Source organism: Macrotis lagotis, chromosome 5 (assembly GCF_037893015.1).
Source record: "Macrotis lagotis isolate mMagLag1 chromosome 5, bilby.v1.9.chrom.fasta, whole genome shotgun sequence".
NCBI lineage: Eukaryota > Metazoa > Chordata > Mammalia > Peramelemorphia > Peramelidae > Macrotis > Macrotis lagotis.
In genome coordinates, this window is record NC_133662.1 from 225,011,989 (window position 1) to 225,031,400 (window position 19,412).

The 19,412-nt window shown below is 39.4% G+C and overlaps 1 protein-coding gene across 1 annotated transcript in view; it reads left to right on the forward strand.

Annotated features, from left to right (window-relative positions):
- PHGDH (phosphoglycerate dehydrogenase) overlaps positions 1-19,412 on the forward strand; it is a 36,835-nt gene that overhangs the window by 15,184 nt on the left and 2,239 nt on the right. Inside the window, exons 6-10 of the mRNA XM_074188574.1 lie at positions 9,576-9,708; positions 10,575-10,723; positions 12,539-12,691; positions 15,504-15,636; positions 18,241-18,371. Coding sequence (XP_074044675.1) covers positions 9,576-9,708; positions 10,575-10,723; positions 12,539-12,691; positions 15,504-15,636; positions 18,241-18,371 — 699 coding nt within the window. The remainder of the gene's footprint in view (positions 1-9,575; positions 9,709-10,574; positions 10,724-12,538; positions 12,692-15,503; positions 15,637-18,240; positions 18,372-19,412) is intronic.

Sequence of the window (19,412 nt, forward strand, 5' to 3'; positions counted from 1 at the left end):
TTCATTGGTCTTTCTGTTCACTTCATTGTTAGTCACTTTTCAAATTGTTTTCCTGGTTCTAACTTCCTTTACTCCAATGTTTCTCTCTCATATTTTGCATTTCTTACATTCTTACAGTAAAATACTCTGTAATCTTCATGTACGACAGTTTTTTTATTCATTCTTTATTTTTATTTTTTTCCCACTTCCCCATTTGAATATTATATATGGGGTCTTTCTTTGTGTTTTTGACCGCCTGGGACCTATGCACCTAAAATGGGAATCTGAGGCAAAGAATTTATACTTATTAAGTCATTTTTTTTGCATAATTCTATATTACTGCCCAGAATGACTGATAAGTTCACATCTCCAATAATAATTAAGATGTTACCTATCCACTAAGAAGGGGGTCTTTCCCAGAGGTACTTGAATTTGAAAAGGGGTCAGAAGGTAGAGAGAGGTATGTCTGGGCTCACTGAGGCCACCCCAGCTAAGCCTATCTCTCTTTAATGTGGGAGTATTCTTAATTGTCCCTACTTTTACTCTGTAGAGAGATATCAAGGTAGGTTTTGGGGTTTTTCAGTCCCTCTGAAGGCTTCATGGTTTTCATGCTAAATTATTTCATCTATCCTTGGTATCAACAGAATTCCTCCCACTTGAAGTTTCTCTATAGGAACAAGCCATGTAGAATAATATACTGTGACCTCTTGGGGTTCCTCTGTCTATAATATCTTGGGGAACACCAAGTTCTGCCCTTCTATCAATTAGTAGACCAATGTGAGTCTCCTATTTAGACTTTTCTCTTTTCTTATTACAAACTGACTGGTATCTCTCAGCAATATCCTTTTTTTTTTTAATCAGCTTCCTCTTTCCAGTTCTAGCTTTAGGGTCTTGGAGGAGAACCCTTCTTTATCTGTGAGAGATTAGAGACCAGTATGATAGACCTTTATGGGATCCTTAAGAACTTTGGCTTTGATACCATTTCATTGATAATTGACTTCAGTCAAACTTCTAGTTGAAAACAAGACAAAGCCCAGCTCTTGCACAAATACCTCCAAAGATCTAAAAGAACCCCATTTGAAACAATGATTTTTAAAGATAAAAGAGAAGCACCTGTAGATCCCTCCCTCCAGTTGAAGATTGTACAAAAAGGTGTCCAGAATTATTTATGAGCTTAGAAGGATAATACACAAGGGGAGGGGATCCTACAGATTTAACATGCAAAGTGTTTGATATATCTTCACAAAAACCTTGATGGGTAAGTGCTGCTATTATTTATTCCTCATTTAAAATATGAAACTATATAGAGAAATATTTATTGATTTGTCCAGGGTCACACATCTTATATGTGACCTAAAATCTCTAGATTTTGGCCATCTTATAATAATAGTCAAACACAAGCAGCCAGAAGGAAAGAGTTCAGATAACAAGAAACCATAGTAAGAATCACACAACACTATATATGAGAGGAATTTTTAGAATATAATTATTCCAAAAGGCAAAAAAAGGGGATTACCAAAAAAGAGTAATTAACCTTGCAAAAATAGGATAATTTGGTTATTGTCCTTTGTTATCAGAAAAGACCAAAATGAAATCCGAATGTTTGAGACAAATTGCATTGTGTCTAACTGTGGCTGAATATAATTTACAGGAGAAAGAAATGAGCTTTATGATAATTTATAAGACTTTCAAATATTTCTGATGAAATGATCAGAGCTGAATAGAATCTTCAATAAATGTAGAAGAGGAGATAGTGTAAAGGAGGGGGGGAGGATCAGCATCTCATGAACTTCCTTCTTTTCTGACCAAGACTAGGGAAATTTCACATGTAAAAGGACTTTGTTGCAGAAACACATTAAATTCAATAGGGAAACAAGTAGTTGGGGACAGAACAGGGAGGAAGAGTTAAAGAAGAAAGGTAGATTTGTCATAAGCAAAATCAATTTCAGAGGGTGTGTGATAAATAGAGAATTAAAAATAAATTTAAAAGTACAAGATCAAGGTTTGGTCTAGAAGGAAGAAGAAGCATAGGAGTGAGATCAGGCAACTTCCAGGATAGATTCTTATTGATGATCACATTCCATTTCTTTCTCTGACTTGTTAATGTGGAGTTATATAGGAGGGAAAAAGTAGATAAAAGTTATAATGAAAAGAAAAACCATGAATGTAAATGGTATAAACTCACATAAAATGGAAGACAGTAGCAAAATGGAAACAGAATTTAGCAATATTTAAAAAGAGAAAATGACACTTAAAGATTAATACCTATGGACTCATACATAAAATTTAAGAAAGTAGTGAAATGGATTAGAAACAGAATTCAGCAATATTTAAAAAGAGAAAAAAACACCAAACTTAAAGATTAATACCAAGTTAAATTTAGAGGTGACGTAGAGTAGAATTTATTATACCTCAAGCAATTTTTTAAAAAGGTGGCAATCAAATCTTAAAGGCAACAGAAAAAATAGACAATAGATTAATGCTTGATGAATAATAGAATATGTGTATGTCTATGTTTCAGAACTAGGTAAATCTAATGAAAAGATAAACAAGAACAACATTAAAGACCTGAGTAGATTGTTAGAAAAGTTAGATATGACCATTAATAATTGAGAACAATCAGCCAATAAGCATATAACAAGCCCCTTATGTTGTTCCAGGGGCTGCTAAACACAGAGGTAGAAAGACAAAAATAGTTTCTGCCCTCAAGGAGCTTACCATCTAATGGGGGAGGCAACATGCAAGCATCTATGTGCTAACAGTTTTGGACAGGATACATTGGAGGTAATCTCAGAGAGAAGAAATGACATTAAAGGAAATCAGGAAAGGCTTCTCATGGAAAATGGTCTTTTATTTGAAATTTAAAGGAAATTAGGCAGGCCAGTAGGCAGAGATGAGGCTGAAAAGAATTTCAGAAATAAGGTACAGCCAGTGAAGATGCTCAGAAGCCATAAATGAAGGAATTTATGAGAAGAACATTGTGGACTGAGGAAGGAGGGGGACCCTGCTATTACAAGGCTTCTCTGCAGACTTAATAAACTAGCTAAAACAATCAGAATATGAAGAGAGTGGAAGACAAAAGACAGGGTTAAGATGGGGTGAGACAGAGAATGAAGATCTTTGAATACCAAATAGAGGGCTGTAGATTTGCTCTGAGGGAGTATGGATGCACTGTCAGATCTGTACTTTAGAAGGATAAACTTGTCAGTTGAGTGGATGGACTGGGATGGTCAGGGAGACTACTGGCATCTGTAGCAATAGTCCAGCCAGGAGGTGCTGGGAGCCTGCACTGTAGTGGACACAGCATAAGGAAAGAAAGGAGCATCTGTCAGTGATGTAGAGGTAAACTCATCAGACCTTTGTGACATACTGGATCTGGAGTTGATAAAGAGCAAGAAGCTGAGGATGAAGTCTAGGTTACAAGCCCAGTTGATTAGGAGGAGGGTGTATGTCTATATCTACAAATAGATCTATGGATACACATACTTACACACAAAAACATGCACATGTGCACATATATGCATACACCCAACACACATACATCATAGATACAGACACATGCACGTCTATGCACTGTGCATCATTGCATGTCACATGTGTCATGTTATGCACGTATGTTTGTGCATAGATGTGTGCTGTGTGTATGTATGTCTATATATCAGCTGTTTATGGCATTTTTATAAAAATTAACCATATTTGAGGGGATAAAAACCTTATAAACATATGCCAATCTTATAAACTTTTCTGATTACAATGAAATAATTAATACAGGGTAAAACAACAAAAAATCAAAACTTAAAAGATCCAAACTTAAATGGGAATGTAAAATCCTAAAGAATGTTTGGATTAAAGAATATCATAGAATTGAAGATGCCATTGCCCTCATCAATACCTCAGGCAGAGGCTGACAGTGTGAATTTGTATGGTTATCAGAGATAGAACAGAGAAAAGGACCTAGCTAGGGGGTGGGCTACCTATAATATCAGCCCCCATTGAGGTGTTATTTGCAGAGAACCTCTGCTTAAAGTGCAGGTGTTAGAGGGGAAAAAAAGTAAGAAGAAAAGAGAGCTGGGTAGGTATTTTCTTTTTGAAAATGCATATCACTGTCCATATAGCTTGCAATTTGCCACCAGCATTCACTGGCTGAAATTTAATTTGGTGGTGTTGTCACTCTGGAATCAATATTCTCTCTATTCTTGTCTCCTTCACACCCCCTTCCACTCCTCCCCCAGAGCTGAAATGAACTGGGTCATTGTTTTAGCCAGTTTATTAAGTCTGCAAACAGAGAAGCCTTGTAATAGCAGGGTCCCCCTCCTTCCTTGGTAATCTTGGAGTTTTCTGACTTAACTTTCTATGTTTTTGGCCAAGAGTCAGCTGGCTTCATCCTCCCCTCTGGCTAGGACTCTCTATTGGGTTAGCCTCTCTCTCTCTGAAATCTAACCACAAGTGACAATGATTTCTTCTCCCGTCTCTCCAAAGGGTGGGGGATACTTTCTAGGAGCTCCCCCCTTTATCACATTCCCTCTCTGGTTTGACTGGTCCTAGCTTTTCTGCACTGATTAGAAACTCTGCATGGGCCTTCTCTGTGATGCAGTTAGAGCAGAACTCTTGTCTAGTTATAAGAAGGAATAACTGAATTTTCAAGGACTAATGACTTGCTTTGCTCAGTGTGATGTATTTGCTGATGTCTTAGGAGTAGGGCTTCAGATGACCTCAGAAAGTATTTGGTTTGTACCTCATCTATGCACTGATCATAATCATGTATTATTTGGCATTATAATGATCAATGTGTGTGTTATATCTCCTTACTAGATTCAACTCTATGAAGGCAGAAACTATATTTTGAATAAGGTTGATAGGATCACTGTATTTTACATGATACCCCAATACCTGTCCTGAGAATGATGATTCTATTCAGTTCCCAAGTCTAGAAATGTTTCTTTGTTCCACTCCTCATCTGGATATCGGATAAGGTCACAGGATGAGTCTCAGAAGATTTTCCAGGAAGTGTATTCTTCATTCATTCCTTCAGTGTCTCCTAAAAACCTACTTTGTATAGAATCCTATACCAGCTGCCAAAGGAAATACAAACATTAAATAGGCCTCATTGAACATAAGCTCCTTGGCACAGAGGCCATGTTGTAATAGAATTTTTTTTTCACTTCCAATGGATCAAAAAATGGTGTTCTGTCTCCATTAGATACCTAATCGATGGTTTTTGGATTGATTCAAAATATAGTCCCTGTCATCATAGAGGAGTATCTAATAGGGAAATATAAGAAAAATTGATAACAACAATACAAATTGATACAAAATCATAATTAGTGCATAGATAAGACCCAAATAAGTACTTTCTTCAGTCATTTTGGAAGGGAGTTATCAACTGGCAGTTTGATTGCATAATTGATAGAGTGAAGTCAGAATGATCTGAGATTAAAGCCAGTCTTAGATATTTGATAACTGTGACCCTGGGCAAGTCACTTACCTCTGTTTTTTCCTCAGTTTCCTCATCTGTAAAATGGGAATCACCTCCTTCAGAAGATTTTTTGTGAGAATCAAATAAAATAATATTGATTAGATTATTAATATCAATGAGATGATCTAGCATATAGTAGATGCTTTAGAAAATGTTAGCTAATAGTAGTAGCTGAGATGGATGAAAAATCAGTGGAGGAGTATAATTTTTGAGCAAGGCTTTAAGGGATGATTAGCTTGGGGGACCAGAGAGAGGTAAGGCATCCCAAAGATGGGTAGCAGAATAAATTAGACATGAAAGCAAGAAATGGTTGGAAATATAAGAGGAATTGAGTATGTAAAATATATCAGTGATTGAAAAATCCAGATAAGTGATTTTGATTATTTGGAAGGGAATAATAATGTAAGATAAGACTAGAAAGGTAGAGTGGCCCCAGTCTGTAGAAAGCTTCAAGTGCCAGACTGAAGGGTCTGAACTTGAGTTATCTGATAGATAATGAAGAACCCTAGAAGGATTCTGAGCCCAGACCGTTAGTAAACCGAGGTCCTCTACCTCAACATTCGGTGTTCTTATAACTGTGTCTCCAGGTGCCCATGCCTGAGTAGAGTGCCAATCAGTGGTGGGATTCAAATAAATTAACAACCAGTTCACCAAGGTATCAGTTCTGCTGAGCAGGCATGAACCAACTGAATCCCATCACTGATGCCAGTCCCAGTGTCATAAAAACTCATGGTTCCTGAGTTCAAATCTGGCCTCAGACACTTTCTAACTGTATAGCCCTGGGCAAGTCAGTTAACCTTGTTTGCCTCAGTTTCCTTATCTGTCAAATGAACTGGAGAAGGAAATGACAAAGTACTCCAGTATTTCTGCCAAAAAGCCCCAATGGGGTCATGAAGAGTCAGATACAACTGGAACTATTGAAAAACAACAATCTGTGCTATGAGGACTGAGAACAGTCAGAGAACAGGTAAGGCATTCTGTCATCCTGAGTCATCAACTGTTCACCTGCTGTCTGTCTGTTCTCCAGTCAGAGCCTAGGCACTTTCCTGAGGGGCCACACTGCCCTGCTGAGGGAAAGGCAGTTCTCTCCTTTGTGCTTTTGGACTTTGACCAGGTACTTGTAGTGAGATGCAGGTGTTGTAATTATTCATATCACTGCAGGCTGGAGCACTAGAGACTAATCTAACTCAACAGCCCCTTTCCCCTCCCTGTCCTCACAGGGGAAGCCTCACCAAAATCTCTTACTATTAAATATTCATGGACTTGAAGCAGCCTCCTAGACTTTTCATCTCCTTTCTGAATCTAGACTGGCACTCCCAACACCCTCGCTAAGGATCAGCCTTTCCTCTTGTCACCAATTCCTGTGTCAGATCTCACCAGGCCCTGGCCATTTCAGATGTCAACTTCCTCTCAAAGTTCTTCCTTTTGGTCATGCAAAAAAAAAAAAAAATCATTCCATTATTCATACTCTGGTTCCCAGACCTGCTGGTGGAACTCTAACCCAGAAAAAAAGAAAGCATGTTGTCAAAACGATTAGAGCAGGATCACTGGCTGAAGAATGAGCCAGTGTAACACCTGGGGTCATATTTTATCTTTGCCTCTTTCTACCTTTGTGATCCTGGCAAAACTCCAACACTCTTGAGCCTCAATTTTCTTATCTGAAAAATGACAGAGCCAGCCTTAGATGGCCTCAAAAATACCGTCGTAGCTTAAAATCTTTGTTCCTATAAAATCACCTAACCTCAATTTATTCATTTGTAAAAGGAGGGGGAATAATTGCCTCAGTTTACTCATTTATAAAGGGGGGGATAATTGCCTTCTAAAATCCCTTCAAATGAAATCACTTTGAGCTTCACTTTACTCATTTATTGTGGGGGGGGGAGATAACTGTCTACTAAAATCCCTTCAAGCTCTAAATCTATAGTCCTGTGATCCCATGAATTTCCTATTGTCTCATAATAATTATATCAAATTTTAAAAGTAATAATAAACATTCAGATTAAGCAGATGTCACTCTACCATGTAATAATAGCCAATACTATTAAAAGGTTCAGTCCTTAATCATAAGGGGCTTACCTTCTGAAGAATGAGATGCAAAAGCAGAATCCAAAGGCTCTCCATGAGTGCTATCTGCATACATACCACCAACAATGTATTGCCAAAGAAGCCCCCAACCCATGGCCCCATCATTGCAGATTTTAGTGGGTTAATGAAGATGGCGGTATTGCCACTTTGGAAACTACAGAAGCTTTATCCTTAAGGATTCTTAACTTAGGCCAATGTATGACCTAGGGCAAAGGCATCTAGTGGATAGAATGTTGGGTCTGAATTCAGGAAGATTCATGTTCCCAAGTTCAAGTACAGTCTCAGATATATGAACCCTGAGCAAGTTACTTCACCTTGTTTGCCTCAGTTTCCCCATCTGTCAAATGGGTTGGACAAAGAAATGGAAAGTCATCATAATATCTTCACCCAAAAAATCCAAATGAGAGTATGAAGACATAACTGAAAAACAACTGAACAATAGTAACAAAGAACATGCAAAGAAATAGTGGAGACTGTGACCTATGACTTCACTCAATAAAAAATGTAGCCTTTTTCACATTCCCAGCCAGACACCACCTGATAGGCAGAAAAATGCATGGGAAGCTTACTATCTTTCATAGTCTGACAAACAACATGGAGCCATATTTCAAATATAGACCCTGGAAACCAGCTCATTTTCACAAATTGAAGTTGCCCCCAGTTCCATTTAATTGCTTCACAAAAACTAAAGAATGATGTTTTGAGTAGATGACACCATTTTGAATATCAGTCTCCAAGTTTCGTGGAACAAAATGTTTTGGCTTATTTTTATTTATTTTTTTTGCTAGGCAATGAGGTTAAGTGACTTGCCCAAGGTCACACAGCTAGGTCATTATTGTGTCTGAGTTCCTATTTGAGCTCAGATCCTCTTGAGTCCAAGGCCAGTGCTCTAGCCACTGTGCCACCTAGCTGCCCCATAACAAAATGTTTTGAAAACTGTGAAGACCTCTGGAAGAAAACGGGCAGCACATCACCCTTGCTGTCTGCCTGCAACTGGAGATATTACAAGGATGCTGTCAGGGAGTCTGCAAAAGATGAGCTTTCACTCTAATATTATTGTTCAATGAAAGAAGCAGTTTTTTTTAAATCCACCTTTATAATATATGTAGACCACTGACCATAAAGGAATTAAGCAGCGTAGCTGTTCGTTCCAGGAATCTATCTGAAGCTCATTGGAAAAGATGAGAAGAAGATGATAAATAAAAGAATGTCCAGAGAACAACACTTATATCCAAGTTGCTTACGTGTCATGGTGTCACCTCTCCGATGTCAAGGTCCTCTTCAGGAATGAAGGACAAAACAACAGGATTAAGTTACAGAAAAGGTGCTCACCTCCATTACAGAGGGAGGGTACTCAAGTGGAATCCTATTGATCCATCAGTTGACAAGTCTAATCCATATCAATCAGGTTGATTCTTTCTCCAGGTTGATTTACTTATTCTTCTTTATTTTTTATTTTGGGATAAAAGGACTTTGTTAAAGAAATTTTGAGTGTCAGAAAGTTTATGGGCCTATTGTGGGCCTAGCAGGGAACAAGGGGCATTCTGTAAGCTTGTGAAATCCTACCCACAGAGGCTCCTTATAAGGTAAACCCTGTTTCTCCTCTGGAAGAGATTTGTGTGCAAGCTTACCAGCTCCTAGACTGGACCACTCTTTCTTCCTCTCTTCCATCTTCTTTCTGTTTTGATTTTTCTCAGGTTTTCCTAATTCTGAAGTAGCTGACATTTGGTTCTATGGTTCTTTACAAAGAGATTTCTATTCTCTTTTTCCTAAATAGTACCTGGGAGAATATTATTTCCATTCAAGAGCCATTTCAGGTAGCCATACTTTTATTACGGGAATTGTATCACTTTGGTTCTGTATTATTCATTTTATTCTTTTCTTTTTCTTTCTCTTCTGCCTACTTTCCATTCCTTTCTTTTCCCCCTTTTATTTCCTATTTTTCATTCCTACTTCTTTTCCCCTCTTCCTCTCATCTCTCTCTTTCTGCTCATTCTCCTCCCCTTCTTTACCCCTCTTCTATTTCCATTATCAGACAGTGGGATATGATCCCATCATCCCTCCGGATGTTTCAGCATCCTTTGGGGTTCAGCAGCTGTCCCTGGAGCAGATATGGCCCATTTGTGACTTTATCACTGTACACACACCTCTTCTGCCTTCAACAACAGGTAGGTTTGTTAGGTCTTCTTGTGTTGGGTGGGCACAGATTTCAGAAGACCAGAGCACTGTGCTGATCAGTCAATCAAGAAATATTTATTAAATACCTGCAATCCTAAATGTTGCAGATACAAAAAGGAAAAAAAAAGGGTAAGAAATAGTCCCAGCTCTCAAGACCCTCACAATCTAATGGGAAAGAAGCACTATGTACAAACAATACTATATAAATAGGAAAGGCACTGTCATTGAAAAGGAATGGGAAAAGGTTTCCTATAGATGGTGGAAATTAATCTGAGACTTCAAGGAAACCAGGAAGAAGACTTGAAGAGGAGCATATGTAAGGCCTGAGGATAGACTAGACACCCAAAACTAGGAGATAAAGTGTCTTATGACAGGAGCAGCAAGACCAAAGATTAGATTACAGAATAAAGGGGGAGGGGACTGGATAAAGTGTTAGAAGATTGAAAAGCAGGGGCAGAGATTATGAATGCCAGAGGATTTTACATTTTAACCTAGAGGTGACTGGAAGCCACTGGAGTTTTACTTAGTAGTCTGGAGACATGGCCGGACCTGTGTTGTAAGATTAATAACTTTGACAGCTGAATGGAGGGTGGTTGTGTTTTGGGAAAGACTTGAAGCAGGCAAGTTATTGCAATAATCCAGGTGTGGATGACAAGAGAAACTGGAAATCTTTCAAGTGAAGAGAGAAGAGCTGCTCTGGAGGGACCTAGTATCTGGGGAGAGGAATTCAATTATAACAGAAGAAAGGTCCATTTTCATAGTGAAGGGATAAGAGTTATGTAAGGGAGGGGTCTTGGTGAGAAGGTGGGGACAGGGAAGGTCAGCCTGGCTCATGGGAAATTTCCTTCTTTCTCAGGTTTGCTGAATGACAACACCTTTGCCCAGTGCAAGAAGGGGGTCCGTGTGGTGAACTGCGCTCGGGGAGGGATAGTGGATGAGGGGGCTCTGCTGCGGGCCCTGCAGTCTGGCCAGTGTGGGGGTGCCGCTCTGGATGTGTTCACAGAAGTAAGTACCGGGCTGAGTGTGGAATAAAGAGGGAGATTGGTCAAAGGCTGAATAGAACCCCATTTTTGACATTAGAGCATTCACTGGTGTGATTGCAGTCCAAGGACCAAAATCTGTAGATTTGGAGGAATGTGGGAAATAGAGTATTTGTATTACTAGTGAAAATGAGTTAGCCTCTCTTCTCCATTCTTACTCACCCAGACTCAGACTGGGATGGGCCTTTGGGGGGTTCCCCATTTTCTATTGGCTAACTCCCTTGGGTATATTGACTTTCACAGCCAGTTGAGAAACTACAAGAACCCAGAAGCAAAATGGGCAAGTAGTGGTAATAAGAGGCAGCTTAGTACAAACACGGGGGCTAGCCTAGAAGACCTGGCTCAAGTCTTTCCTCTGACACAAGCCAGCTCAATGAGCTTGGACAAATCACTTAGCCTCATAGTGCTCAAAAAATTTTCTAATACTTTAAGTTATACCAAAAGTTCCCAACTTCCCTTTCCTTTAGAACATTGGTGGGCACTATTGACTTAAAAAGCCATACACTAACACCATCTGTCTTCTGATGTACTTTTTATTAAATATTTCTCCACTATATTTTAATATGGTTGGTTTGGTTTAATCTGGTTCTGTCACCCCATCACACAGCATCTTCTTCATTTGTTGGTGCTCATCTGGTTTTATTTTCATTCATTCATTCAAACCTTGCATTCGCTGGACCAGACACCTATTGGCTGTTAGCCCGTTCTGAAACTTCAGCTTCCTTAACTAATAAGAGTGAACAGGGTTTTAAGGTTTGCAAAGCACCACACATTTCATCTCATAACTACCAGGGATGTGTGGTAGGAGCTATTATTCATCCCATTTTATGGATAGGGAAACTGAGGCACAGAGGAAAGCTAGTAAGTGGCCAAGGCAGAATTTAAATTCAGATCTTCCTGCTCCAAGTCCAACAACTTTAAAAGAATAAGATAATAATGTTCCCTCTGCTTATCTTCTTTCTTTGCAAAAATGAAGAACAATATATAGGAATACAATATGGAACTATATATATATATATATATATATATATATATATATATATACTAATCAAACTTGGTTGACATGATGCTGAAATGTTTTTCTTCCTCTCTCCCTCCATCACTCCCTCCTTTCTTTCTTTCTTTCCTTCCTTCCTCCCTCCCTCTCTTTCCTTCCTTCCTTCCTTCCTTTCTTGCCTTCCTTCCTTTCTTCTTCCCTTCCCCCTATTTCTTTCTTATTATTTGTCATCTCAGGTACAGAATAGAGAGTATATTGGGAATTAAAAGTGATAGAAAAAATGAAAAGTTCAGAATAAAAAGATTTTTTTCAGGAAAGATATTTTGATTGTATTTGTGAAGTCCTTTGTGAACTTTTACCTGCTACAGAAATGACCAAGTTGATGGAGACCACAAAGTCTCCAGGAAAGATCTCTCCTTTGGTTCCATGTGATTCCAGTGGTAAAACCAGGTGTTTCTCCCAGGCAGACCACTTAGCTGTTAAATGTAGTTTAAAAAATTTTATGTGTGTGTATATACATGAACATGTATATATTTGTCCTTTATATCTACCATGTGCATATACACAGACACACACCTACATGAATGCATACATGTATCTCTATATCTATTTCTATAACACTATATACATAGATCCTTATATATCTATATCTATTTATTTAAATGTGTGTGTGTGTGTGTGTGTCCACTGTAGGACAGGAGCTGGTATAGGACACCTGCTATCCCCTTGTTCTCGAGATCACACCCCAAGCTGTGTTTTTATGGAAATGTTTTTTCTGTGTAGGAGCCCCCTCGAGACCTGGCCCTGGTGAACCATGAGAACGTCATCAGCTGCCCTCACTTGGGTGCCAGCACCAAGGAAGCCCAGAGTCGGTGCGGGAAAGAAATTGCAGTCCAGTTTGTGGATATGGTGAAGGGGAAGTCTTTATCTGGGGTTGTAAGTATACTATTGGCTGGGGAAGTGGGGATGAGAGGGGAGGGGAATGAACAAAAGAATTTGAGTTTGGAAGCAGCAGGGGGAGGTGAGATGGGGGCAGTGAGAGAAAAAAGGCGAAACTGGGACCATTGCCCAGTTCTGGGGATTTGAATAAATGAAACACATTCTCCCTCCCCACACTCTGGGGGAGGCGCCTGACCAGGAAGAGTGGAGAGCGCCTGTCTCCTTCCTTGGGTCTGGGCCATGGACTGGTAGGCTTGATGTGGGTGGCAGAGGAAGGGAAGGAGGCACTGAAAGACTCAGCCCTGCTACTTTGTATTCCTAAGCACAGAGGGATGCTACTTCCCAGGGCCCTCTACTCCCTCCCCACCACCACCCCCACCCTAGAGTGATCTCAGCCAGCTTTGGCTGACTTTTATGATTGGAAAGATCATGAGTGAAGGTTGGGAAAATTAACTCCCATGGGAAGGAGAATGGTAAGGGAGTCAAAGAACACCTCAACTAGCCTCCGATTTCCCTCATTAAGTTGGTAAGCCTTGTAACCCTCCCCATACATAACCCTCCCAGCCCCATCCAAAATAAAAGCACAATTTCCAGCAATCTGTTGTTTCAAAAGGAAGACCCAGAGCGCAGGATACCCATCTGTGTTCTCTGATGCTATTAAAGATAATTTTCTCTCCCTTTCTTGTTAATGAATCTTTTCCTGTCTGTCTCTATCATCCCTCAGACAACTAGACTCAAATGTCATCTTTGGCTATGAAAGAACAAAGGAGTCATTCAGACACAGAGTTCTGTTGTTTCCTCCTTTGTGGTTTTCCCTCTTTCCTTTCATCCTTTTAAGTCCCACTGTGGCTCTATTTCCTTGCCCAGGTTCTTATCAATGACAGTGAGTCTAACTAGATCACCTACCTTCCACTTTGATACGACCTGTATTTTACTGCCAATTAGGCATGGATTTTTACCATTCTGCTCAAAATCTTTCTAGGTCCAGACTCCTCAACCCACCATTTAAAGCTTTCCTCAGTCTTCCTTCCTAACCTGTCTTTGCAGCTTTATCCTCAGTGATGACTTTTGTTTGAGTAATCAGAGTACTCCCTCATTTCCACAATTTTTTATCCTTACTTTGAGTCTTTTCCCTATATTAGTTCCTCCACCCCAATACCTCACTTCAATCTGACCTTCCCTTTCCTCTTTTCCCACTAAGATCTTCCCCATCTGAAACCTGAATCAAGTACCACCTCCTCCATCAAGATGACTCTGAATTCTTTGACCTCTGGGCTCCTAGAATACTTGATTGTGTATAGCAAAATCATAGACTCTAATAAGAGTTAAGAGTCCAGACCAAAGATTCCCCTACAATATTACTTACTGTTGGTAGTGTCCACCAATCTCTGAAAATTCACCCGATAGAGAGAAACCTACTGTCTCCAAGGCAATTTATTCTACTTTCAAACAAGTAATTCTTAGTAGGTTTTTCCCCTTATATAGAGCCTAAATCTGTCCTTTCAATTTCCACCTATTATTCTGAGTTCCACCCTCTATATCCAAATAGAACAAATTTCTTTCACACAACAGTCCTTCAAGTAAATAAAGATAACTATCATGCCCCTCTCCCAGCACCTGGCAGACAATAGGTACTTAATAAATATTTGTTTATTGATTGATTCTACTTAATAAGGAGCTTTTCTTTTTTAAGGCAATGGGGTTAAGTGACTTGCCCAAGGTCACATAGCTAGGCAATTATTAAGTGTCTGAGTCTGGAGTTGAACTCAGGTACTCCTGACTCCAGGGCTGGTGCTCTATCCATTGTGCCCCCTTGCTGCCCCCAATAAGGAGCTTTTCTTGACCACTTTTCTCAGCTACAATAACCATATAGCTCACACACACACACACACACACACACACACACACACACACACACACACACAATATTTTGAAAAGAGAATGAGACCAGATGTGCTGGTACATGCCTATAATCCTATAATCTTTGAGAGAGATTGAGACTGGTTGATCTTTTGAGCTCAGGAATCAGAAGCTTCAATGGGCAATGCCATTCAGGTATCTGAACTAAATTCATCATTAACCTGGTGAATCCAAGGTTGGGTAGGGCACCAGATTGCCTAAGGAGAGGTTGAGCAGGCCAGATCAGAAGTAGAACAGATCTAAGGTTTCAAGCTAATCAAATCAAATCAAATCAAATCACATTGGGCCTGAGTAGATGCTACATTTCTAACTTAGGTGAGGGAGGATGAAGAGAATACTCAAGGGTTGTATGATAACAGTCAAGAAGTATTTGAAGGACTCACATGTAGGAAAGAGATTGGATTCTTTTTTTTTTTGCTATGTAACCCCAAAGGAAGTATCAGAGAAAATTTGATGAAAGGAAAAACTTCCTAACAAAAGGAAGGAGCTTAGTGTCCATGAATGAGTGAGATGTCTCACGAACTGGTGGGTTCTCTTCCTTTGGAAGTCTTCAAGTAGAGGCTAAATGGCAGCTTTTCTGGTAATGTTATAGGGAGATTCCTCTTTTCATGTGTGGTCTAGGCAAGAGGGCAACTGAGGTCCTTGTACCTCTCAGATTATGTGATCCAACCCTCAACCCCTGATTCTCCCAAAATCCTTGGGAAAGAGTAAGCCAAGATGGTGAACCATTGCATCCAATCAGAGCAAGAGGGTCTTTGTTCATTGGTATTCACCTTCTGTCAACTTTCTGTGGGTCTGTCTCCATCCAGACAATTCCAGCTTCTGAGCTGACCTGGGCTGATCAGGTCTTTCATCAGCCTCAGCCCTTACTTCCCTCTTCTCTTTGTAGGTGAATGCCCAAGCTCTCACCACAGCCTTCTCCCCCAACACCAAGCCTTGGATTGGTCTCGCAGAAGCTCTGGGCACATTGATTCGTGCTTGGGCTGGGTCACCCAGAGGGACCATCCAAGTAGTAACACAGGGTAAGTCCAGACTTAACTTTGTCTTAGTTAGAAATGAAGGTGCGGTTGAGGACGTGGGAAAGAAAATTATCCCACTATGAGAAAACCTCTCCAAAAAAATCCTAGCTTCCAAAATAGATACACGACTTTTTCTTTTAAAGGAATGGTTCTTTAGGTTCCTTTAAAGAGAGTAGTAATCTTGAGTGACTTCTCTAATGCAATGCCTTAAGCATTTCATCTGTGACTCTTACCTATTCAACTCATTTATCGGTGGCTTGATCAAAAGGGTAGATGGTCTTGCTTTTCAGATTTGCTGGTGACACTGTTAGAAGAAATGGGTAATATATTTTGTGGCTCAAATTCTGTTACCCAGTATCTTTAATGAGCTGAAAAGAAGAGCCAAAATTAAGGACTTGCAATCTAATTGGCATGAATGTCATCTTGGACTCTTAAGCTGCATTGATAGAAGTACAATTTTACAAAACAATTTATTTCTGTGATCAGAAATAAATCAGAAATATTTTGAAGAGGCAATTGAAACACTGAAATGTATCTAGAAAACAGTGACTAGGATAAACTGGAATTTGGAAACCATATTTAGAAATAGTTTTAAAGCTTGAGATACTTTATTACTACTACTACTACTACTGCTGCTGCTGCTGCTGCTGCTGCTGCTGCTACTACTATTTTTCATTATTATTGTTCCTAATAATAATAATCTTTCATCTAGATGAAAGGAGATTTTAGTGACAACTCCAAATCTGGCTTCTCACGTCAGATGGGATTGAGCATTTGATTCATTCTATGAAGTCCAGAGACTAGGACTGGTTATAGACAAAGGTCACAGGGAAGCAGACTTTGGCTAAATTAAAGGAAAGCATTCTAACAGTTCCAAAAGTAGACTAGGCTGTAGAATAGGTAGTGAGCTCCTCACCACTGGTGATATTTGAGCATGGGCTGTATGATCTTAATAAGGGGACTGTGAATGAGCTGGTAACTTTTGTAGCCTATTTGAAAATAACCACGTAGCCAAGTGGCTGCTGAAATCAGTCAAGTCTTCATTGTCATCATCATCATCATCATCAATATTATAATGTAACCTAAAATAACATAATATAACATGCTAATATGTATAATATTATATAATAATAGCTCTAATAATATAACCCTGTAACATTTACAGAGTAGTTTACAAATGTTATTTCATTTTACCTGAAAACAGTCTTGAGAGGTAAAGGGTTATAATTAACCCTATTTTATAGGGACACCTATAGTTTACATGACTTGCCCAGGGTCACACAACTAGTGTCTATATCAAGATTTGAACTAAGGTCTCTCCTGATTCCAAATCCTGATTTCTATTTACTGAACCACATATTTATGCTTTCCAGGCAGAATTGAATTTGATAAAGCTCAAACTTTTACTAAGCACACACTGAAAGGAATAACCATTCAAATAAAAGTGACCTTGGTGAATGCTGGATGTTTATTGTTGGTTTTGAGTAATTTCTCAGTCATATCTGACTCTCTGTGACTCTATTTGGGGTTTTCTTGGCAGAGGTACTGGAATAATTTGCCAATTGCTTTATCAGCTCATTTGGCACATGAGGAGTCTAAGACAAACAAAGTTAAATGACTTGCTCAGAGTCACACACCTAGTAAGTTGTCTGAGACAAGAGTTGAATCAGAAAGATGAGTTTTCCTGAATCCAGACCACACATCTGGGCAAGAAAATGGCAAATCAGTCCAATAGCTTTGCCAAGAAAACACCAAGTGGGGTTGCAAAGAGTTGTATAGAATGGAAAAAAATAACTGAACAGCAACATGATCATCCAGTCTCCTTTTGACGGCAAATTTTATTTTTAGACAATTTGAATTGTTAGGAAATTCTCTGATTGAGCCAAAATCTACCTCCCAACAGGTTCCATTTCTGGTGTTGGTTCTCTTCTAGGCCTTTTCAGAACAAGTTTAAATCTCATTTTCCATAGCAATATTTTGGATTTTGAAGATAGTGATCATTTTGTCCCCAGAGTTTTCTTTTACCGAGATTAAATATCCAATCCTTAGCTTTGCCTATTGATGGACCTTCTGTCATTAGTTAGATCTGGTAACCATTCTTCCCTTGGGTTACAATGAGACCAGTGCCTTGTCTGGTCCAGGACCTGACTCCTTTATCATTTTGACCAAAAAAAACAGGTAGCAGCCTGGTGGTCCTGGTAATTCTTAAAGGATTTTTTTAAGAGAAAAAACTGGAAGATACTGAGCTTCATGATTTAGACCAGAATTGATGCCTTTGCCCAGGGAAGGCATAAAGATTTCAGGAGGGATACCTTGAAAAGCATACCTTGAAAAAGGTGGAACCTAGGAAGTACTGGGGCCTCCAGCCAGAGGCACCTGCTGGCATGGGGTTGGCACTCCTTCCCCAGTTCTCTTCCAGAGAGTTGCTGCTTTTGCCTGGAACAAAACCCCTCACCAGGGCAGCTTGACCTTCTTAGATAGCACATGTTTTTCTCCCTCTGATTTTTCAGATAGTGTCTCTGGAATGCTCTCCAAACAAAATGGTGGCTTGCCTAATGTACACATGTCTTTTAGATATCCATGCACTCTCCTTCTCTCTGGGTCCAGGTTCATCTCTGAAGAATGCAGGGAATTCTCTGAGCCCTGCAGTCATCGTCGGCCTGCTGAAGGAAACCGCCACCCAGGCAGAAGTAAATTTGGTGAATGCCAAGCTTCTGATGCAAGAGGCTGGACTCCATGTATGTTCTCTCTCCCCTAGAATATCCCTTCCTTTCAGTCTGAGAAATCCCTAGGTATTATTAACTCCTGGGTATTAAACAGAATGTCTTGGCCACACTTCTCAGCCTCATTTAAAAAAAGTCTTCCTTTCATTTTTTCCCAAATCTGAGATGCCCCCTGAGCCATATCTATTCTGATCCATAAATCAAAATCCTCCCTAAATACTACACAGAAGGTTTTGGGACTTCCTATTTTCCCTCTTCCCTATAATCTCTTTTTTAAATCATACTTTTATACAGATTATACTAGGTCTACACTAACATTACAGGTAATTTTAAAGGGAAAAATAATTAGAGGCATTGTACAAGAATTAAAAAAGGGGGTGATGGTCTTGGAGTGACTTGCCCTGATCTATCTAATCCTACCATACACCCCAAGGATGCTTCCACTTAAGCAGAATTGATGAAGGGTCACAACCAGAGAGACAGTTTGGTAATGCATAGGTCACTGTACTTGGAGCCAGTAAAATGAGGAGATTGGATACAATAGTCTATAAATAGTCCCTTCCAGCCCTAAATTTATAGTCCTATAAAGTGCAACTATTGGCAGAACACCAGGATGATCAGGGGTCTGAAATTATGCCATACAAAGATTAGTTAAAAGAACTGAAGATGTTTAAGAAACTGAGAATTAGTGAATATAATAACACTTAAGGTTTCGCAAAACACTTTGCAAATATTATCTCATTTGATCCTTACAACAACAACCTGGGAGATAGATGCTCTTCTTTTCCTTTTCCCCATTTTTACAGATGAGGAAACTGGTGCATATATGTTCAGTGATTTGTTCAGGGTCACATATCAAGTGTTTAAGTGTTTAAGGCCAAGTGTGAACTCAGTACTTTCTGACTCCAGGTCTAGTGTTTTATCAGCTTTGCTACTACCTAAGCTGCCTGTCTATAATAGTATTCAGACCATACTGGAAAACTGGTCAGGACCTGATTATTAAATTTTCAGTGTGAGCATTTATATCTCAAAAATCATCAGACTATACAGATCAGA